This window comes from Pongo abelii, chromosome 14 (genome assembly GCF_028885655.2).
Source record: "Pongo abelii isolate AG06213 chromosome 14, NHGRI_mPonAbe1-v2.0_pri, whole genome shotgun sequence".
Lineage (NCBI taxonomy): Eukaryota > Metazoa > Chordata > Mammalia > Primates > Hominidae > Pongo > Pongo abelii.
Window position 1 is genome coordinate 101,699,226 of NC_071999.2, and position 22,396 is coordinate 101,721,621.

Sequence of the window (22,396 nt, forward strand, 5' to 3'; positions counted from 1 at the left end):
ACCCCAGGGTGGGGGATCCTCTATTTCTCTTTAATAACCATAATAAGCCAAAGAAATAATTTTCAATGCTAATTTCAGTGACTTAGACCTCAAAAGTAGAAAGGCTTAGAATATGTTTCAGGGCATTGTATGTTTTCGGGTCAAATTTATAGATCAGTTAGTAGTTTTCATACTGGAAAAGATCTACAGCTTTTTGTAAAGACTAAACTACTGTTAACTAAGATGTTACTTTGAATAATTTAAAGGAGGCAACCTTTTCTGATGTATTCACTTTTATATTTAAATTAAGAATAGTTTCTCATGAAATTTCAGTGAACTGAATCCTAAAGAAAATAAGGAAGCATTTATCAGTCAAAAGTACTCTGTAAATCGGCTTGCAGATTAACCGCAAAGGTTATTTGGGAACTGTATAATCTTAAAGCAAAACAAGACATTTATCCATTACTTCTTTTCAAAAATCTCTATTTGGTCCATTTTTATTTTCTGGACATTCTTTTTTTAGATTATGTGCTACTCCATAATATCTTTAGAATTCTCCTGACTAAACTAGCTTGAGAAGCATAAGATATGACATTCTAAAATAAAAATGTTTGATTCATTACATAATATTATCTAGGTATTAAAGAAAGTTAACATTTTTCATTCTTTGGTCAGGCAGTCATGGCCTTTAACATACAGCTTTCCACAGTAACTATGTACTACATCCTAGGGAAGATAAAGAAAAGGGTTTAAGGTTGTCCAACCTCATAGAAAGGAGAAAGGAAAATTAACCAAGTCTGCAGGCATGACGACCCTAGTCTGTTTTAGCTGGCAAAGGAACTAATAGTGCTGCCATTTAAGTTTTAATTTATGGATTGTTTGTGGTGTTTCCCATCCCTTTTAAGTTGAAATTGTGTGTTGCAATCTCTACAGTAATAGAATATTTCTTTTTTCAAAGTATTCAACAATGAGATTCATGTTCTTTCTTCCTGTGATGCATACCACCATCTGTTATGCTAAATTAACTGTTTATACACAGATACACAAAGCTCAACTGGTCAGAGCTGTGGTTCTCAGCCTGAGTACACATTAGAAGTTTTGGAAATACTGCTACTATGGCCACCCCCAGAGATTCTGGCTTCAGTGGTGTGGCGATGCAGCAGAGAGAAGAGTGTTCCAAGTAGGAATTCAGAATTTGTTTCTTCTGGATGCTATGTTGCAACGGTAATCTGGGTTTATAGATTTTTGAAGTATAATAGGTAGAGCTACATTATGTGTTAAATAAACTTCGCAGACTGGTTTAAAACACCAAACCATTCTTCAAAGTTCTTTCTTTAAAACAAACAATGTGCCTTTGGATCCAAACAGTGGACTTTATAGCCAACTAGGTGATAAATTAGGAAGTGCTTGAGTCTTAAAGGTCACAGCACTACACTTGTTTTGTGTCAAAAGTAAGTCAGGGTTTTGTCTAGTAAAAACAAAGAAATAATGAATTTAGTGAGTTCCTACCATAGGCAAGCCCCGGTCAACAAAGCGACTATCAAACAAGGCCAGGAAATAAAGTATTAAATTTGTGTAATTTGCAATTTTAAAAAAATCAGTAAGAAATGTTATGGTTAATGGGTTTTGTGTTTTTCAAATAGTAATTGGATCAGAAATAGGCAGATTATTCAGGAAGGAATATGGCATAGAAATAATAGTGGAAATATGCTGGAGGACAAAAAAACAGATGATAAAACACTTTAAAAAGGCAAGCCATACAAAAGAATAGAGGATGCTTTGTAGTCATTGCTCAAAGGTGACTGATTTGCATAGCAAGGAGGATGAGAAGGAAGAGGTTAGGAAGATACTTCTTTTTTTTTTTGTATTTTTAGTAGAGACGGGGTTTCACCATGTTAGCCAGGGTAGTCTCGATCTCCTGACTTCATGATCCGCCCGCCTCGGCCTCCCAAAGTGCTGGGATTACAGGCGTGAGCCACCGCGCCCAGCCAGGAAGATACTTCTTAAACTCAGTTTTTAAGTTTAGTTTACCAGTGAACCTAACATGATACATCAGGACACGCTGGGGTTCAGAGCAGAACAGTAGGGTAACCATGTCTGCATTGTCACCCTTGTACCCATTCACGAAAGCCGTGGGACCGTTAAGCACACAGAAGCCCACCACCTGCCAGCTGCTGCACGGCTGCAAGAGTAGGACTTACTTCGTGTTCTCAGAGCACAGATTACAACATTTGGGTAGACATTGAAGACAGACAGATTTGGGCTCAATAGGAAGAAAATCTTTCTTAAAAGGGCTGTCAAAACAACATGAAAAAAACAGAATAGATACGTTGCCATGCACTGAACTGCTGGTCCTGAAGGGTGGAGCATGGGCTAGACATTATCTCTAGAAATAGACAGGAGAATTGTTTTAAGTGTGGAGCGTGTCCTGCTGGTCTCCAGTGATTCTTCCAATCTAAGTTTTGATGATTCTATGTCCAGCTTCCTTTCTTCTCCAGTCACCTTGTTGCCTCTAATTTCACTGGGCACCCATTTGGTTAAAAAAAAAAAAGTGACAAAGGGAAATTAAGCAATTCTTCACATTGAACCAGAGTGTTTCTACCTAAAGATAGTGACACAGAGGGTTAGCATGAGATTTATCACAGCAGACTGATTGATAGGTTTTAGACCTTTCCTTACTTTTGGCAACAAGTGAACCCTGGAAGCTTATAACAAGAACTGCAAGAACCTTTAAGTGGACAAATAATAACCCGTGTCCTTGTTCTCTCATTTATGCCCAGATTTGTGGCTTCAGGAGCCACAAGTACACCCTGATCTTTATGTTTACCTTGAGACAGCAATGAAGGGATGAAGGAATGAATGAGTTTATATTTCAATTAGGCGTGAGAGATGGAGGTGGTTTAAAAAAAAAAAGACAAGATAGCAGTTTTGACTGGGATAACAGCATCCTTCCATAGAATAGCCTCTAGACCTGGAAGCTGGAAGGGATCTACAGGGAAAATGTGTTAAACAAATGCCCTCTGCGTAGTGCATTAGCATGAGTACACCAGCAAGATCAAGATTGTCAGGATGCCCCATCTGCTGCTATCTTGACTTTAGGCCTGTGCCGCGCACCGTTTTGCCATGACTTTCCGCATACCACCAGGCCAAACAGAACTGCAGAGTTTTGAGGGCAAGGCCGGTTTCCAGCCCAGAATCTGCACAGTGATCCCTCCTTGACAAGTCAAACAGAGTCACCCAAACAAGCGTGGCACGCAAACCTTTAGAGTTCAGCAAACCGAGGGCTGAGTTACCAAACCGTGTCCTTTCAGGGCACGCAAAAGGCTTTTCCTGCTCTGCTTCTACAAGGTAGTCAGGAAGCCACGCTATTTGCCTTGGGTAGGGCTGGGTCGGGGTGGTGAGGTGGGGGCGCAGCAGGCTGTCCACACCCGGTTGCCAGTCTGAACCTGAGCCGCTCCAACAAGCGAGCCCTTCTCCGCGGCCCTTCGGCTCAGGGGAGCGCAGGCCGGCCTTCCTCCCGCACGCTGGCGCGGGCCAGCTGCAGGTGGAGAACCCGGGGGGCGACCGCGAGCCCTCTGAGCCCCATCAAGGGCCAGGGCATGGGTGTGAGGGGTCGCGTGCGCCCCCTGGCGCCGGGTGCGCTGGGCGGGGCGGTGGGCGGGAACGGTGAGCGGAGGCGGAGGCGGGAGGCGGAGCCGCGGGGTTGGGAGTGCGGGGGTCGCGGCGCAGAGTGGGAACCCGAGAGCGAGCGCGGCTGCATCCGGCGGCATGGCTAGCACGGCTTCGGAGATCATCGCCTTCATGGTCTCCATCTCGGGCTGGGTACTGGTGTCCTCCACGCTGCCCACCGACTACTGGAAGGTGTCTACCATCGACGGCACGGTCATCACCACCGCCACCTATTGGGCCAACCTGTGGAAGGCGTGTGTTACCGACTCCACTGGCGTCTCCAACTGCAAGGACTTCCCCTCCATGCTGGCGCTGGACGGTCTGCATCCCCGCGGCCCCCGCCCTCAGCCCTCCTTCCTTGATGGCCGGCCCGCTAGGCACCCTCTCGCCCCCAATACCCCCAGCGGGACCCTTAGACTGGACTCCTCTGAGGCCCGACCCGTCTCTCCCCACAGGGCCTCAGGGAGCCGGGGACATTCCCTGCTGCCCGCCCTCTCCTGACGCTGTCTCGCGGGGCGCCTGTTCAAGCCCGGGACCCCGGGAGGGGGGACACGCAGACAGGCCCGGGTTGGTGACTCCCAGGCGTCGGGGGATGGGGAAACTGCCGTCCTGAGAGTCGAAGACGCGGCTGCCCTCCCCCACCCCCCATATCTTGGGGACCGCTGGGACCCAGAGTTCATGCTGCAGGGGCTTGTCTCCTCCACCTCCCCTACGTTCCCCGAAGGCTGGGTTCTGATAAAAAATGGTGTCATTGCAAGCCAAATCCATTGTCCTGACGTCCCTTGAGCCATTTCGTTGGTTTTTTAAAAAGTAGGCGGGGGTGGGGGTTGAGAGGTTGGAAGCGGGAAAACATATTGCAGAGTTTGTTGTTGTTATTGTTTCCCTTTAAAGAGCTTCTACAAACTTGTCTGCCTAGGCAACACTACAAACACTTCCTCCGAGTTTTAGGAAAATAATAGCCCTTGCGGTGCCGCGATGAGTCCGCAGAGGGTAGGGAATCTTGGGCCGTGCGAGCGTGGCGCCGGGAGCTGACCGGTTCTGCATCGGAGTCCCCGGTGCCTGCAGCTGTCCTGGGTTGTTCCTTTGTAGATGTTCACCTGGCGTTGCTCCGGTTAGCTAGGCCTTATGCTGGTAGCAGCTGGTGGATATTCACACAGAACTCTGGCTCTGTTGAGTTTCAAGACAACAGCCGATGTCAGCCCGGTGCCATTGATTGCTCAAGTTCTAGGCCCGTTGCTTCCAGGATTTTACAGCAAACGAATCCTGGCAGAAGCTTAAGAGGAGTTATTTACATTACATATTTCTAGATTTGAGGTGTTTCTTTTTCTTTTATTACCGCACTTGCAGGTTTTGTTTACATAGCTGGGTAAATGAAAGAAAATAGTTGATTCCTCTAAGATGGGGTTTGCCACGAAAAGCAAACTGTTGCTCAACGTGGTATTTGATGGAACCTCCGTGTAAGGAATACGCATCTAGTTTTAGAAGGGTGGCGCCCGGGTCCGTGTCCTGTTCGGTAAAATAAGCAGCCGGAACAGTGTTTATTCCCCAGCATTACCGTTGAATTTCCTGTGGTTTGTAGAGCACGCATCCAGGTAGATGAACAGGCATTCTCTTGTTCCTGTGGTTTATAGTCAGCAATATGTTACTGTCCTCTGAACACTCTTCTGTTGTAACTCTGTTGTTCCCTGAGATAGCGTGCCAGATAGGTACGCTTCCTTCTGTAGGACAGTTGGGGGACAAGGGAGAGAAGGAAATGAATGCGTTATGAATATTATTAAGTGCAGAATAATAAAGTTTTCTCTTACGTGTCTGCAGTGAGAGTGGAGGTGGTACCATACCTGCTTGGGGGCAGATCGGGCCGGGAGTGAAGAGGAAGTAGGAACAGTTGTCCTGGTTAGCTGGGAGGAGAATAGAGAGGAGTGACATTTTTATGCCATCCAACTTGCAAAATGGCCTTCCTGTGTGCTCATGTGACTAAAAAATGACTTTTAAAAACATAAATGGCATGACACTACCTACTGTTGTACAACACTTTAAAATCAGTATATTTTTCCAAGTCAGTACTTAATAGAAGTGACTTGACTCTGTGTAACTGCTGCATGGTATATTCATTAGACTGCCTAAAATGGCTTAGTTAACCATGGATCCATTGTGGACATTGGACCTTTTCCAGCTTTTCTTTGTTGGTGGTGCTTTACTGAAAATCTTATATTCACCTCTTTGTATGTGTGTGTATTTCTGTAGACTCCATTCCACTGAGAAATGGTATTGTAAGAGCAGTAGAATACACGTGCATTTTAATATTCAGTTCATACTGTCAAATTACTTTCCACTGACAGTGTATGAGAATACCTGCTTCTCCACATTCTCACCACTCTGTGTTAATCCAGTTTTTTTTTTTTTTTTTTGAGATGGAGTTTTGCTCTTGTTGCCTAGGCTGGAGTGCAGTGGCACAATCTCAGCTGACTGCAACCTCCGCCTCCCAGGTACAAGTGATTCTCCTGTCTCAGCCTCCCAAGTAGCTGGGATTACCAGCATGCGCCACTATGCCCGGCTAATTTTTTTTGTATTTAGTAGAGACAGGGTTTCACCATGTTAGGCTGGTCGCGAACTCCTGACCTCAGGTCATCCACCCTCCTTGGTCTCCCAAAGTGCCAGGATTATAGGTGTGTGCCACTGCGCCCAGCCATCTTATCATTTTAGTTGGCATTTCCCTTATTGCCATGGTCAAAATCACTGGTTAGAAAAATGGTCAAAACTCACTGACCATTTTTTTTTCTCTTTTGTGAATTGGCGTCCATATCTTAGGCCCATGGTTCTGTTGTTCCTTGGTGGTTTCGATGATTTGTCAGTCCTTGATTTATTATGCAGGTTGCAATCTCACACCATTGTTTGTCTTTTAAATTTATGATGCCTTTTCTCATACAGGACTTTGAAATTTGTAATAGAATCATATTTATCAGCCTGTTTTTTGATGAATTCCCTTCTGTGGCTTAAGATGGCATTTCCTACCGCAAAACAAACTTACTTTTCTGTATCTCTCAGAATAACATTTTGGAGGGTTAAGTCACGCAACTGTCTTTTCCTGTGGAGGGGAGTTGATTCCCCCACCTGCAAGTAGAAGCTTCTAGGGTAGGGCCCCTCTGTTTGTCCTCTCTACCTTGAGTTCCCAGGGCAGCCGCATCTGGTGGGTGCTGGTCCTGACATTGCCTTTGGAGAAAGTGGCCATGGTGGCCTGAGTAGAACAGCCCTCCCCTTAAACCCAGGCATGAGCTCTAGATTGGGAAGAGAATCCAGGAAGGGAGAGACAAGGCTCGTGACTCTTGCCTGTCTTGTGTCAGGTGGAAGAACTCTTGGAGTCAAACGACGAGGTCATTATTCTGAATTTCTTTTCTTTTTTTTTTTTTTTGAGACAAAGTTTCACTCTGTCGCCCAGGACAGAGTGCCGTGGCATGATCTCTGCTCACTGCAACTTCCACCTCCCGGGTTCAAGCGATTCTCCTGCCTCAGCCTCCTGAGTAGCTGGAATTACAGGCGCCCACTGCCACACCTGGCTGATTTTTGTATTTTTAGTAGAGACAGGGTTTCACCATGTTGGCCAAGCTGGTCTTGAACTCCTGACCTCAAGTGATCTGCCCGCCTCTGCCTCTCAACGTGCTGGGATTACAGGCATGAGCCATGCGCCCAGCCCTAAATTTCTTATATAAAGACATCTCTGATTCCCCTCCCCTAGGGGTATCATTGCCACTTGTTTTCCTTAATGAGGCCTAGCAAAGCTCTATGTCTAGATTTAACATTATGCCATATTAAGAACCCAGCTCTAATTTCTGCTTAGAATCCATTGTAGTATTATAATATGAAGGGATGCTTTGATGACTTTCTTACTGCTCAGCAGACACCCATATTATTCATCCTGTGAAGGAGGTGCTGCCATCCCTGTTTTACAGATGAGAGAACTGAGCCTCAAAGAGATTAGGTCCTATAACCAAGGGCATACCTTAGGTAAATAGAAGCACCAGAGGTGAAACTCAGAGTTCCTGCCCTCCCCATACCACTGTTCTCTCAAAGGATTTGCAGAAGTACACAAAGCTACTAGGAAAAGAAAAGCACATTCTTTTTTCCCCCCTAAATCCATCAACTAGCACAGGTGCTATTAGCGAATTGTCTCCACTAAATGGATGTTTTCGTTTTTTGCTGATTTGCAATTGAAAATACACATAATTTGGAAAACACTTAACTTTTAAGGAACACCTTGAAGGTTTCCTCCAACAGAGTTCATTAATTTAAAGTCGCTGTATTTTACTATTTGAAAATTTCACAGTTGAATGAGCTTGTGATTTCTGTTTATTGTTAACCCATACTCCTTTCAAAGTACCACTTGAACTTCAGCGAGAATGATTTTGAGCCAGCTTGTTTTTAGTGTATGCCATCTAGTGGGAATGCTTGCCATTTCTCCCAGGAGAACTAGCTATAAATTATACTTCAGAGAACTTCTAAATAAATATGTTCATGCCTCAGCACCTTAATGTGTTAATTAGCTATTAACAGTGTCAGTAAATTAGACCTGTCAAAAATAATGGCCTCCTTGACTAGGTTTTTACTAACACTTCTCCTGGTGGTGTTACTTGTAAGTTTTGCCCTCAGGAACTGTTAGAAAGCAAGGCTGTAGAGGTCTGCTTTGCAAAAGATGAACTCTAAAAGGGTTTGTTGGAAACATCTTGGCTCCAATCTGTGGAGCCAAGGCTACCAGTTGTAAGGACTGGTAGCCTTCGAACACTGAGAATTTACAAATCTCAGGCTTACAAGCAACTCCATTACATTTATGGCTGGCAGGGGAGTTTATCCCCTGCTCTTTGCTCTCCATTTCAGAAAATCTGGCCAATGATTGTCCTTGTAAATTGCCTTCTTTGTGCATGCGCAAAATTAACAAGTTATTGCTCCTGTTCATGCTGGAGAAAAGTACCTCATTTTCCAAATCCGGGTTCTGGTTGGCACAAAAGAAGGACCTGACCAGATCAGAATCTGCCCTGCCCACTTCTCCTCTCATGCTTGCGTCAAGAGACCAAAGCGGGTCCTGCTGCCAATACCAGGGCGGGGACGGGGCATCTCAAAGTGAGAAACTCGGGAAAAATGTTATGAGTGGTGATTACATAAAGTTTAAAGACTACTGTTATTTTCCCTGTCGTATTAAGAATCGAATGGTTTAGCCTGGGTTCTACCCACTGTTTATCATCTGGGAAATGCATTCCACGTTCTAAATGACCAGATTGTAGAATTTAACCTTTGGTAAATTCCTGACAACTTGCACTTTCTGTTAACAATGCATGGAAGATAACTAAAGGCAATGCAAATTAGGGTACATGCTAATGTTTTCTGGGAGTACATATAAATAGATGAGTCCCCCATTTTTTGTTTATTTAATGACTGCAGTCAGAGTCAGCTATAAAACCTCAAAACCATAGATTAAAATGAATTTCACAAAAAGAGTGAAAATACACTGTCCGAGTAGCCCTGGTGGCAAGTGATGAACCAGTTTGGGTTATCCTCACAGGCTGTCTTGAAACTTGCAAGGGCCTGACAGGCTTCCCCTCTCTGTCTTACCTCTACCTGCTGTCTGGGCTCTGGCTGGGGAACTTGAGGACTGAAGTTTTAAATAGAGCTGGTTCAGCATGTGGCAGCGGAGACCCAAATAGCCCTGCAGCACAATGATTGCTATGAAAGAAGCCTTCATTATCCTGTTTTGCTAAAAATAAGTTTGTTTTGCTGTTTTTGATAGCCACGGTGTTAGTGAAATTGTTTTTTGTATGGAAATAGTTCACACTACACAATAGAAGGTCACTGTCCTTGCAGTCTGCATTTGTGGGAGTCTAAAGTGTTTACAATTAAGTAGAGCAGCTCCCGTTTGCTCTTCAAAAATGGGCCCAAGGAATAGGATTAAAACTTCAATTTCATTCTTTTCCAAAGAAACACAGACTGGGGCCAGATGCAGTGGCTCATGCCTTTAATCCCAGCATTTTGGGAGGCCGAGGCAAGAGGATCACTTGAGGCCAGGAATTCAAGACTAATCTGGGCATTATAGCAAAACCCTGTATCTAGAAAAAAATTTAAAAATTAGCCATAGGTGGTGGCAAATGCCTATGGTTTCAGCTACTCAGAAGGCTAAGGCAGGAGGATCTCTTGAACCCAGGAATTTGAGGCTGCAGTGAGCTATGATTATGCCACTTCCTTCCAGCCTGGGTGGCAAAAGTGAGATCCTGTCTTAAAAAAACAAAAGAACAAAAGAAACTGAACTGGAGGCCACTAGTATGTACTCCCTAAATTCATGATTATCATGGTCTCGGAATTCTTATTTATCATGGCTCTGCTTGAACACCAATAATAAATGACTTGTCATATACTGGCACATAAGAGGTTTTTTCCAGTTAAAAAGTTTAATTCCAAACGTAAACCTGATATAGGTATATATGTTCATTTGCTTAGCAGATATTTACTTACTCCCGGTATGTGCTACTATCACTATTTTAGATTGAAATATGGCATTGTTTCAGGCTGAAATGAAAATGGCTTATGTGGTAAAAGCTTATTAGTTTAAACCCTGTTAATGTAAAAACCTGGACAAAAGCCACACTGAAGTTTACCCTGTACCCTGGCTGTGCAAATAAAAATATGTGACTAAGAAAATGAATAGCACAGGAAGGGTGAACAAATGAACTGACAGAACATATTCGTTAGGGTACTTTAAAGGCATTCATTTATAGCAGAACAGTTGACTTAATCACTGTAAATTACTCTTCTACAAAATAGTGCTTTTTAAAACCCAGTTTTATTATATACGCCCTGAAAACAATAGTACTTCACTAAAATATTCCCTTAGACCTCCCATGGTTCATGGTGATATTCCAGTTAGTCTCGTATTAATAAGCTTCCACTAATATTGGAAAGTTTGACCCTTTGGAGCTCTTTCTGCCACCCAGTTATAAATCTTATCATTTGATAATGTCAAAACCATTAAAACACCCTTTGAAGGTCCAATGAGCAGAGGAGCTACAGGGTTGTGATGGTGGCAGATGATGTTTTTTCACAGTGAAAGGCACCTTTCACTATGGAATTTCACTATATGGAATTTGTAGTCTGATTTGGGATGGAATCCATGTCTGCCACTTTCTAACTCACCTCTGGTAAGTCACATAACCTTTGTGTGCCTCAGTTTCCTCATCGGTGAATATGGAAATAACACTTAGAGATCTATCCTGAGGATTCCGCATAAACTGCACTTCACAGTGTGTGACCTAGAATAGGCACTCCCTGTAGATTAACTTGCTTTCCTTTCTTGCTTGTCTTGCCACATGTTTTCACCATCACAGTTATCTTTTTGGAAAACAAACATCCAGAATGACAACGTAAAATGAGGATTTCTCCCTGGACGGCCACGTGCTTTATGTAACGTAAATCACTTACTCTAATTGCAGGTTATATCCAGGCATGTAGAGGACTTATGATCGCTGCTGTCAGCCTGGGCTTCTTTGGTTCCATATTTGCTCTCTTTGGAATGAAGTGTACCAAAGTCGGAGGCTCCGATAAAGCCAAAGCTAAAATTGCTTGTTTGGCTGGGATTGTATTCATACTGTCAGGTAAATAGTAACTTTCTTCCAAACCAGGTACTTGATGATGTTAATGAAATCACACTAACCATAGTGCTTTCCCTCTGATATTTGTTAGGGCTGTGCTCAATGACCGGCTGTTCCCTATATGCAAACAAAATCACAACGGAATTCTTTGATCCTCTCTTTGTTGAGCAAAAGTAAGTACTCTTCTCAGTCTGTTTCCAGCTCACAGGAAGTGTATATAAATTAATATTCTCAACCAAGAGACATGAATTTCCTATATGACTTTTGAAAGTAAGACATACTGATAAATGGTAACGGATGACATCATTCAAGATTAAATGTGTCATATGCCACATATGCAAAATATGCATTTAATTACTTTGCTAGTGTTGCACTGTCTTGTCTCTAAACAGTTCAAGGCATCAAATTTAGAACTATAAACTTCATCGTCTGCTGTACATCATGAAACTGAGGTCAAGTAGAGGAAAAGTGAAAGGTGTCAGACGGGGAGGAAAGAATGATGTGGTGTGCGAATAGAAAATTAAAACCTTGCCTTGATTGTTGCCCACTCAAAATGATATTTGCCAGATGCTAGTTTCTGGGTCTTTTACATTTGCTGTATTAACTACTGTCTTAACAAGCTCCTCCTAATAAACCTTTATAAAGAAACTGTATACGATGCAAGGTTTTTGAAAAATGCTGTAGGAGCACGGCACCTTTACCCAAATGTGGCTGGTCGGTCTTGCAGATGAATGCTTTGGAATTAACAGATCAGTTTGCTTGTTGATGTTGTTTTTAAACTGTGGGCTGTTGCTTTTTATAGTTTCCCTAGGCTTATTTCTTTGGATTGGGAAAACCCCAGGGATACCAAATCAGAATTAATATATTAAATATTTTGTCTTACCTAAGAATATATCTACATCCCTCTTTAGGATGCCTCACGTATTTATGTGTGTATTGCTATCAATGAGGCTGGTAATTTTATTTTAGACTTCAGGTCAAATTTTATAGAATTTTTAAGAAGTATATTACTGAAATAGCTGGTCAGCTGGGCTTTACTTTTTTTCTGGTGGTTTTAGTAATCTTCAGGAAATTGATTTTCTAGTTCTAGCTTAAGTGTACCTTATGCATAAATAGTAAATGCTTATATCATGAAATATAATGAAAATAATAGCTAGCACATGTTGAGTCCCCACCAGGAGCCAAGCAGAGCACTGCAAATATTATTTTATTATGTTATTTTATTTTATTCTTACAACAACCTTATAAAGTAGGTCCTCTTGGTACTCTTTTTTTAAATTGAGGAAAGAGGCCAAGTGATGTGTTCAAGGGAACTTGGACCAAACTAGTAGGCTGATTGAACTGTGATTCAAACCAGGCAGTTGAACTTCAGAACACTGGCTCTTAAAAAGCATGATTTCTAATATTCCACTATTTTGTAATTTTTGTGACAATATGCTACATGTACTGTTCATCAAGAGGTTTCTTTCGTCCTTTTTTTTTTTTTTTTTTTAAGAGTTAGGGCCTCTTTCTGTCACTCAGGCTGGAGTGTGGTGGTGTGATCTTAGTTGACTGCAGCCTTGCGCTTCTGCACTCAAGTGATCCTCCCACCTCAGCCTCCCGAGTAGCTGAGACATATATGTGCCGCCACAACCAGATAATTTTTTTTTTTTTTTTTTGAGATGGCGTTTTTGCTCTTGTTGCCCAAGCTGGAGTGCAGTGGTGCAATCTCGACTTACTGCAACCTCCATCTCCCGGGGTCAAGCGATTCTCTTGCCTCAGCCTCCTTAGTAGCTGGGATTACAAGCATGCACCACCACGCCCAGCTAATTTTTTTGTATTTTTAATAAGGACAGGGCTTCACCATTTTGGCCAGGCTGGTCTTGAACTCCTGACCTCAGATGATCCACCCGCCTCAGCCTCCCAAAGTGCTGGGATTACAGGTGTGAGCCACCGCGCCCAGCCCCGGATAATTTTTACATTTTTTAGTGGAGACAGGTCTTGCTATGTTGCCCAGGGTTGTCTCCAGCTCCTGATCTTCAATGATCCTCCTCCCTCAGCCTCCCAAAGTACTGGGATTACAGGCATGAACCACCATGCCCAGCCTTTTCTAGACATTTAAAAATAGTTTTTATTCAGAAATTTTATTAAATGGGAAAGAAAAACAAATTTTATTAAATGGGTTTTAGACCTCAATATAACTTTTTTATCCCCTGCCTATGATACAAAAACATGTCCTGATTTATTAATTTTCTCCTACTTATCTGTCAGATGAGATTTGCACAGATGTACTGGCAGCAAACATTGAAATAAAAACCACGGCTGTATTTCTGAAGCTTAGAAATATTTTAATGATATTTAAATGAAATATTGCATTTAAATGATACATTTTTGTTTTAGGGTTTGATATCATAAATATGCAACAAACCTGTATTTCTCATGGTTTATTTTATTAAATATATTGCTCACTTTTCTGCATTATCTTTTCTATATTACTGGTTTTATTTTCCTGACAATTATTAAGGATACCTTTGTCTATATCTTAAAAATCATTGGACTCTTTCCTTAAAAGGTCAAGGCTAATTTGTGTACAAACAGTAACTTAAACCTATCTTTGTGTGACTGTTTTCTGTGCTTACTATAGCTCAGTCGCCTAATTCAGTGTAGTGCCATTGGAATTTCTTATTCTCTTTTCAGATTTTGATTAAACTCAGTTCAGTAATTAGGTGCTATGAGAGGTTTTCCTCTTTTTCAACCTCTTAGTGCTACATTGAGCTATTCCATTCTCATTAGCTTCTTGGAATTTCTCTTTCTGTGTCTGCCTACCCACTCTCTCTCTCTCTCTCTGTCTGTATTCTCATCTGTAAAACAAAGATAATAATAGTACCTCTCTCAGAATTGCTGTGAGAGTTAAGAGAGCAGAGAGAGAGAGAGAGAGAGATAGATAGATGTGATTGGCACAGAGCAAACATCTTGTATTAGCTCTTATTGTGTTATATTAACTATTATTAAGATTGCTTTTTAATTCTGTATAGTATGTAAGATGTGGCTTATCTTTATAGATGCCTTTATTAGCTCTTTTCTGCGGTGGCTTAAAAATATAACACCTATAATTCACCAATTTACCTAATGTAATTAAAAGCACAAGAACCAGGGGTCATGAAAAACAGCACTGCTTATCCATTGGTAATATTTACAAATAACAGGCCCTTTGCATCAAGGTCTATAGAAAATATAGACTATAAAAAACCTGATATTGAGAATGAGTTGACTTCTTGAGATTGGGGCTTTCTCTCCTTCATCTCGGTTTTCCCTGCAGGCCTTTCACAAAGAAAGGTCCTCCATGATTTCAACAAAATCCAGTTGGCTCAAGGAATTATCAAGGCATGAGAATTGTAGGTACCATCAGATTCTAATTACCCACAATGATAGAAAAGAGGCATAAAAATGACATGACACCCACAAGAACTCAGACCTCATTTAAACAAAACACGCTTGTATAAAAACTAGTAAATTAACTAACATGACTTCGTTTGGTTTCCATTTATCAACACCTTCTAGTAGAGGGGATAAAAACTGGGAAGATGAATAAGCTATAAATTGGCTATCAGCACAAAATGAACTGATTTCCTAGGTCTGAAATGTCATCTTTAAAGCAATATTTTATTTTGGCTTATTCTAGGGATAGCACTTCTTTGGCTAGCATTTGCTGGAATTTGATAATTGATGCTTCTGCTTTTGTTTGTATGTGAACTTAGAGAGGAATACGTTGTAGAATCAAAGCTTGTGGCAGGGCCAGTCCTAGGTGGGCTGGGATGTGGAGGATGCCACTACAGGAATGTTCTGTGTCTTTGGTGTCTTAATCAGCTGGCATGAGAATTAAGTTCCTTGAGGTCAGAAAACGTCTATACAACTGTATCTTCTTTCCCTAGCACAGTACCTGGAAGTGAAATTCTTATCTGTAGACCTAGTCCTTTCAGAATTAGCAGAGATAATTGTTGTCTCAGTGGATAGAGGGAGCCTCCCAGAGGATGGAGCAAGAAAGCTCTCTTCTTCCCATTATTATCTTATATTAATCTTACAAAAACTACCTGCCACTAAATACCATCTCTCCCTGCAGGAACATGTGTGTTTGGGCCCTTAGGAAACGCAGTGAGAGACAGCGACTTGTCACATGTTCTGGTTTAAATTTCTGGTGAGCAAATACTTGCTCTCCAATACCCAACCCCTAAGGAAAAGAGTTTAGACCTCAGAGCCTGGTTTTGTTGTTCTTGCTTTGCTGCTGCTGTTGTTTTTCCTTCAGATTTGTATGCTATGTTAATTGGATCTTCTTTGTAGATTTCCAGGACAACTCTATATAAGGCACATCTTGGTTGCCCAAGTTAGGAAAACACAACTAAGCTCATGAACCAAGTTCTCTATACATTCCTGCTATATGCAAGGAACTCAAGAGGAGCTTTGTTGATGAGGAAAAAATGAGTGGCTTCTAGCATGGAGTTGGAGTAAAGATTGCAGTAGGCACATGACAGGCAGTATTGCACTTTATGTTCAGTGGCTAGTTCCTCTAAAAGTCCTTCCTTTCCCACCACATATCTGGGAAGATTTTTCTTCCAAGTTACAGTCATTTGACAGAACTGCAATCTGTAAAGAGTTTCATCATGTTCTGCTATTTCTCTATTTTTCCCTTTTGTTTTGCTTTTTTTCATTCGAGCTATGACTATGTTTGATGACTCCAGCATGAGCTCTTGCAGAGCCTTGAAAACTGTTTTTCAACTCTTCCCTTTAGGCTGTGTCAAACTAACTTCCTCCTTTTTATTAAAACAAAAACTAACAAATCTGAAAAAAAAAAATCTCCTACAAGCTTCTAGTAATAGGTACTCCTTAGCATGATTCACCATACCAGGATGTTGAAATTTAATTACGTTATTCCCACCATTCATTGTTTTGTTGTCCAAACCACTAACTTTCTGAATGTCCTGCTTTGTTTTCTTAGATAAACCATTGCAAGTAAGAATTGATCAACATTAAGAAACTTCTTTTCAAATCATGCAAAGTTATATGACTTAACTGATTGCTCTGGTTGAGGAAGTAGAACAGAATTGTTATCTTAGACTTATTCTTTTTTTGTATATGAGATTTACTGTTAATATTTTGGCCCAGATATTCTGGTGTTGGGGTCTTATCATCCTCTAGGCTTTTTTATTTCCAGACTTTTCAAAATCATGTCGCACTTCTCATTCCTGGCATGTATTTGGTTTCTACTTTAGGATTTAAGCTTTATATGATAAAATATTTTCACCATTGTGGCTACTTAGTAGTTAGAAATAAACAACTACCTACTTTCTTTTATTATTATTTAAGTTCTAGGGTACATGTGCCCCACATGCAGGTTTGTTACATAGGTATGTATACATGCACCATGTTGGCTGGCTGTACCCATCAACTCATCATTGACATTAGGTATTTCTCCTAATGCTATCCCTCCCCCAGCCCCCCACCCCCTGACAGGCCCCAGTGTGTGATGTTCCCCACCTTGTGTCCATGTGTTCTCATTGTTCATTTCCCACCTATGAGTGAGAACATGCGGTGTTTGGTTTTCTGTCCTTGTGATAGTTTGCTGAGAATGATGGTTTCCAGCGTCATCCATATCCCTGCCAAGGACGTGAACTCATCCTTTTTTATGGCTGCATAGTATTCCATGGTGTATATGTGCCACATTTTCTTAATCCAGTCCATCATTGACGGACATTTGGGTTTGTTCCAACTCTTTGCTATTGTGAATAGTGCTGCAATAAACATACATGTGCATGTGTCTTTATAGTAGCATGATTTATAATCCTTTTGGTATACACCCAGTAATGGGATCGCTCGGTCAAATGCTATTTCTAGTTGTAGATCCTTGCGGAATTGCCACACTGTCTTCCACAATGTTTGAACTAATTTACACGCCCACCAACAGTGTAAAAGCATTCCTATTTCTCCACATCCTCTCCAGCATCTGTTGTTTCCTGACTTTTTAATGATCGCCATTCTAACTGGCATGAGATGGTATCTCATTGTGGTTCTGATTTGCATTTCTCTGATGAGCGGTGATGATGAGCATTTTTTCATGTGTCTGTTGGCTGCATAAATGTCTTCTTTTGAGAAGTGTCTGTTCATATCCTTTGCCCACTTTTTGATGGGGTTGTTTTTTTCTTGTAAATTTGTTTGAGTTCATTGTAGATTCTGGATATTAGCCCTTTGTCAGATGGGTAGATTGCAAAAATTTTCTCCCATTCTGTAGGTTGCTTGTTCACTCTGATGGCAGTTTCTTTTGCTTTGCAGAAGCTCTTTAGTTTAATTAGATCTCATTTGTCTATTTTGGCTTTTGTTGCCATTGCTTTTGGTGTTTTAGTCATGAACTCTTTGCCCATGCCTATGTCCTGAATGGTATTGCCTAGGTTTTCTTCTAGGGCTTTTATGGTTTTATGTCTTACATTTAAGTCTTTAATCCACCTTGAGTTAATTTTTTGTATAAGGTGTAAGGAAGGGATCCAGTTTCAGCTTTTACATATGGCTAGCCAGTTTTCCCAGCATCATTTATTAAATAGGGAATTCATTCCCCATTTCTTGTTTTTGTCAGGTTTGTCAAAGATCAGATGGTTGTAGATGTGTGGTGTTATTTCTGAGGCCTCTGTTCTGTTCCATTGGTCTATATATCTGTTTTGGTATTAGTACCATACTGTTTTGGTTACTGTAGCCTTGTAGTATAGTTTGAAGTCAGGTAGTGTGATGCCTCCAGCTTTGTTCTTTTTGCTTAGGATTGTCTTGGCTTTGTGGGCTCCTTTTTGGTTTCATATGAATTTTAGAGTAATTTTTTCCAATATTGTGAAAAAAGTCAATGGTAGCTTGATGGGGATGGCACTGAATCTATAAATTACCTTGGGCAGTATGTCCACTTTCACGATATTGATTCTTTCTATCCATGAGCATGGAATGTTCTTCCATTTGTTCGTGTCCTCTTTTATTTTGTTGAGCAGTGGTTTGTAGTTCTCCTTGAAGAGGTCCTTCACATCCCTTGTAAGTTGGATTCCTAGATATTGTATTCTCTTTGAAGCAATTGTGAATGGGAGTTCACTCATTATTTGGCTCTCTGTTTGTCTGTTATTGATGTATAGGAATGCTTGTGATTTTTGCACATTGATTTTGTATCCTGAAACTTTGCTGAAGTTGCTTATCAGCTTAAGGAGATTTGGGGCTAAGACGATGGAGTTTTCTGAATATACAATCATGTCATCTGCAAACAGGGACAATTTGACTTTCTCTTTTCCTAATTGAGCACTCTTTATTTCTTTCTCTTGCCTGATTGCCCTGGCCAGAACTTCCAACACTATGTTGAATAGGAGTGGTGAGAGAGGGCATCCTTGTCTTGTGCCAGTTTTCAAAGGGAATGCTTCCAGGTTTGCCCATTCAGTATGATATTGGCTGTGGGTTTGTCATAAGTGGCTCTTATTATTTTGAGATGCGTTCTATCAATACGTAGTTTATTGAGAGTTTTTAGCATGAATTGCTGCTGAATTTTTTTTTTTTTTTTTTTATATGCAGGTAATTTGAAGTTTATTTTCTTCTTGTTATACTTTGTCTTTTATCTCAATCATCTTCACTCTACTTTTTGTATAGCAGATACCTTCATATGAAATACTTGAGAGGACTAATATGTAAATTTACATACACTGTGCATTCCTTGTCATATGATATAAAGATGCTTAATTAAAACTTAACACCCTTCCTAGGAAGTTAAATTTTAAATTTATTATTGCCACATGGAGGGGTATTTCTTAATTTTAGTCTTTTCATCTATTTACGGTTAAGCACTGTATAACACATTTTCTGTGTCCTCTCTAGATATCTTCTCAGGATATAAAACGTTGTGACTGACAATAACCTTTTGTTAAACATCTATCTGTTGGTAGATGTTAAGCCCATTTTCTCCCTTGTAGTTTCTCCATTATTAGCCATGTTCTGTAACCTTATTTACCTTGATCATCTACAGTTTATCCTCATTTCCTACTCTCTGTATGTTTAGTCTGTTATCAGGGATACTGACCTTTCTAAAATATTCTTTGAATTATTTTATTTCTAGAGCCAAGCCCTGGTCCACTCTTTTTTTTTTTTTTTTTTTTTTTCTTTTTTTTTTTTTTATTATTATTATTATTATTATTATACTTTAGGCTCTATGGTACATGTGCGCAACGTGCAGGTAAGTTACATATGTATACATGTGCCATGCTGGTGCGCTGCACCCACCAACTCGTCATCTAGCATTAGGTATATCTCCCAATGCTATCCCTCCCCCCTCCCCCCACCCCACAACAGTCCCCGAAGTGTGATGTTCCCCTTCCTGTGTCCATGTGTTCTCATTGTTCAATTCTCACCTATGAGTGAGAATATGCGGTGTTTGGTTTTTTGTTCTTGCGATAGTTTACTGAGAATGATGATTTCCAGTTTCATCCATGTCCCTACAAAGGACGTGAACTCATCATTTTTTATGGCTGCATAGTATTCCATGGTGTATATGTGCCACATTTTCTTAATCCAGTCTATCATTGTTGGACATTTGGGTTGGTTCCAAGTCTTTGCTATTGTGAATAATGCCGCAATAAACATACGTGTGCATGTGTCTTTATAGCAGCATGATTTATAGTCCTTTGGGTATATACCCAGTAATGGGATGGCTGGGTCAAATGGAATTTCTAGTTCTAGATCCCTGAGGAATCGCCACACTGACTTCCACAAGGGTTGAACTAGTTTACAGTCCCACCAACAGTGTAAAAGTGTTCCTATTTCTCCACATCCTCTCCAGCACCTGTTGTTTCCTGACTTTTTAATGATTGCCATTCTAACTGGTGTGAGATGGTATCTCATTGTGGTTTTGATTTGCATTTCTCTGATGGCCAGTGATGGTGAGCATTTTTTCATGTGTTTTTTGGCTGCATAAATGTCTTCTTTTGAGAAGTGTCTGTTCATGTCCTTTGCCCACTTTTTGATGGGGTTGTTTGTTTTTTTCTTGTAAATTTGTTGGAGTTCATTGTAGATTCTGGATATTAGCCCTTTGTCAGATGAGTAGGTTGCGAAAATTTTCTCCCATTTTGTAGGTTGCCTGTTCACTCTGATGGTAGTTTCCTTTGCTGTGCAGAAGCTCTTTAGTTTAATTAGATCCCATTTGTCAATTTTGGCTTTTGTTGCCATTGCTTTTGGAGTTTTAGACATGAAGTCCTTGCCTATGCCTATGTCCTGAATGGTATTGCCTAGGTTTTCTTCTAGGGTTTTTATGGTTTTAGGTCTAACATTTAAGTCTTTAATCCATCTTGAATTAATTTTTGTATAAGGTGTAAGGAAGGGATCCAGTTTCAGCTTTCTACATATGGCTAGCCAGTTTTCCCAGCACCATTTATTAAATAGGGAATCCTTTCCCCATTTCTTGTTTTTGTCAGGTTTGTCAAAGATCAGATAGTTGTAGATATGTGGCGTTATTTCTGAGGGCTCTGTTCTGTTCCATTGATCTATATCTCTGTTTTGGTACCAGTACCATGCTGTTTTGGTTACTGTAGCCTTGTAGTATAGTTTGAAGTCAGGTAGCGTGATGCCTCCAGCTTTGTTCTTTTGGCTTAGGATTGACTTGGCGATGCGGGCTCTTTTTTGGTTCCATATGAACTTTAAAGTAGTTTTTTCCAATTCTGTGAAGAAAGTCATTGGTAACTTGATGGGGATGGCATTGAATCTGTAAATTACCTTGGGAAGGATGGCCATTTTCATGATATTGATTCTTCCTACCCATGAGCATGGAATGTTCTTCCATTTGTTTGTATCCTCTTTTATTTCCTTGAGCAGTGGTTTGTAGTTCTCCTTGAAGAGGTCCTTCACATCCCTTGTAAGTTGGATTCCTAGGTATTTTATTCTCTTTGAAGCAATTGTGAATGGGAGTTCACTCATGATTTGGCTCTCTGTTTGTCTGTTATTGATGTATAAGAATGCTTGTGATTTTTGTACATTGATTTTGTATCCTGAGACTTTGCTGAAGTTGCTTATCAGCTCAAGGAGATTTTGGGCTGAGACAATGGGGTTTTCTAGATATACTATCATGTCATCTGCAAACAGGGACAATTTGACTTCCTCTTTTCCTAATTGAATACCCTTGATTTCCTTCTCTTGCCTAATTGCCCTGGCCAGAACTTCCAACACTATGTTGAATAGAAGTGGTGAGAGAGGGCATCCCTGTCTTGTGCCAGTTTTCAAAGGGAATGCTTCCAGTTTTTGCCCATTCAGTATGATATTGGCTGTGGGTTTGTCATAAATAGCTCTTATTATTTTGAGATACGTCCCATCAATACCTAATTTATTGAGAGTTTTTAGCATGAAGGGTTGTTGAATTTTGTCAAAGGCCTTTTCTGCATCTATTGAGATAATCATGTGGTTTTTGACTTTGGTTCTGTTTATATGCTGGATTACATTTATTGATTTGCGTATATTGAACCAGCCTTGCATCCCAGGGATGAAGCCCACTTGATCATGGTGGATAAGCTTTTTGATGTGCTGCTGGATTCTGTTTGCCAGTATTTTATTGAGGATTTTTGCATCAATGTTCATCAAGGATATTGGTCTAAAATTCTCTTTTTTTGTTGTGTCTCTGCCAGGCTTTGGTATCAGGATGATGCTGGCCTCATAAAATGAGTTAGGGAGGATTCCCTCTTTTTCTATTGATTGGAATAGTTTCAGAAGGAATGGTACCAGCTCCTCCTTGTACCTCTGGTAGAATTCGGCTGTGAACCCATCTGGTCCTGGACTTTTTTTGGTTGGTAAGCTATTGATTATTGCCATAATTTCAGATCCTGTTATTGGTCTATTCAGAGATTCAACTTCTTCCTGGTTTAGTCTTGGGAGGGTGTATGTGTTGAGGAATTTATCCATTTCTTCTAGATTTTCTAGTTTATTTGCGTAGAGGTGTTTGTAATATTCTCTGATGGTAGTTTGTATTTCTGTGGGATCGGTGGTGATATCCCCTTTATCATTTTTTATTGCATCTATTTGATTCTTCTCTCTTTTTTTCTTTATTAATCTTGCTAGTGGTCTATCAATTTTGTTGATCCTCTCAAAAAACCAGC

At 40.7% G+C, this 22,396-nt stretch overlaps 1 protein-coding gene across 3 annotated transcripts in view; it reads left to right on the forward strand.

Moving 5' to 3' along the window:
* Positions 1-22,396, forward strand: part of CLDN10 (claudin 10) — a 156,790-nt gene that overhangs the window by 116,117 nt on the left and 18,277 nt on the right. For 2 of the 3 annotated variants that reach the window (XM_009248734.4, XM_009248735.4), the window contains exons 2-3: positions 11,118-11,279; positions 11,368-11,449. In XM_009248734.4, the coding sequence (XP_009247009.2) occupies positions 11,118-11,279; positions 11,368-11,449 (244 nt within the window). Of the gene's footprint in view, positions 1-3,676; positions 3,968-11,117; positions 11,280-11,367; positions 11,450-22,396 lie in introns of those variants that run through there. The other variant, XM_003778227.5, reaches the window with a different exon arrangement.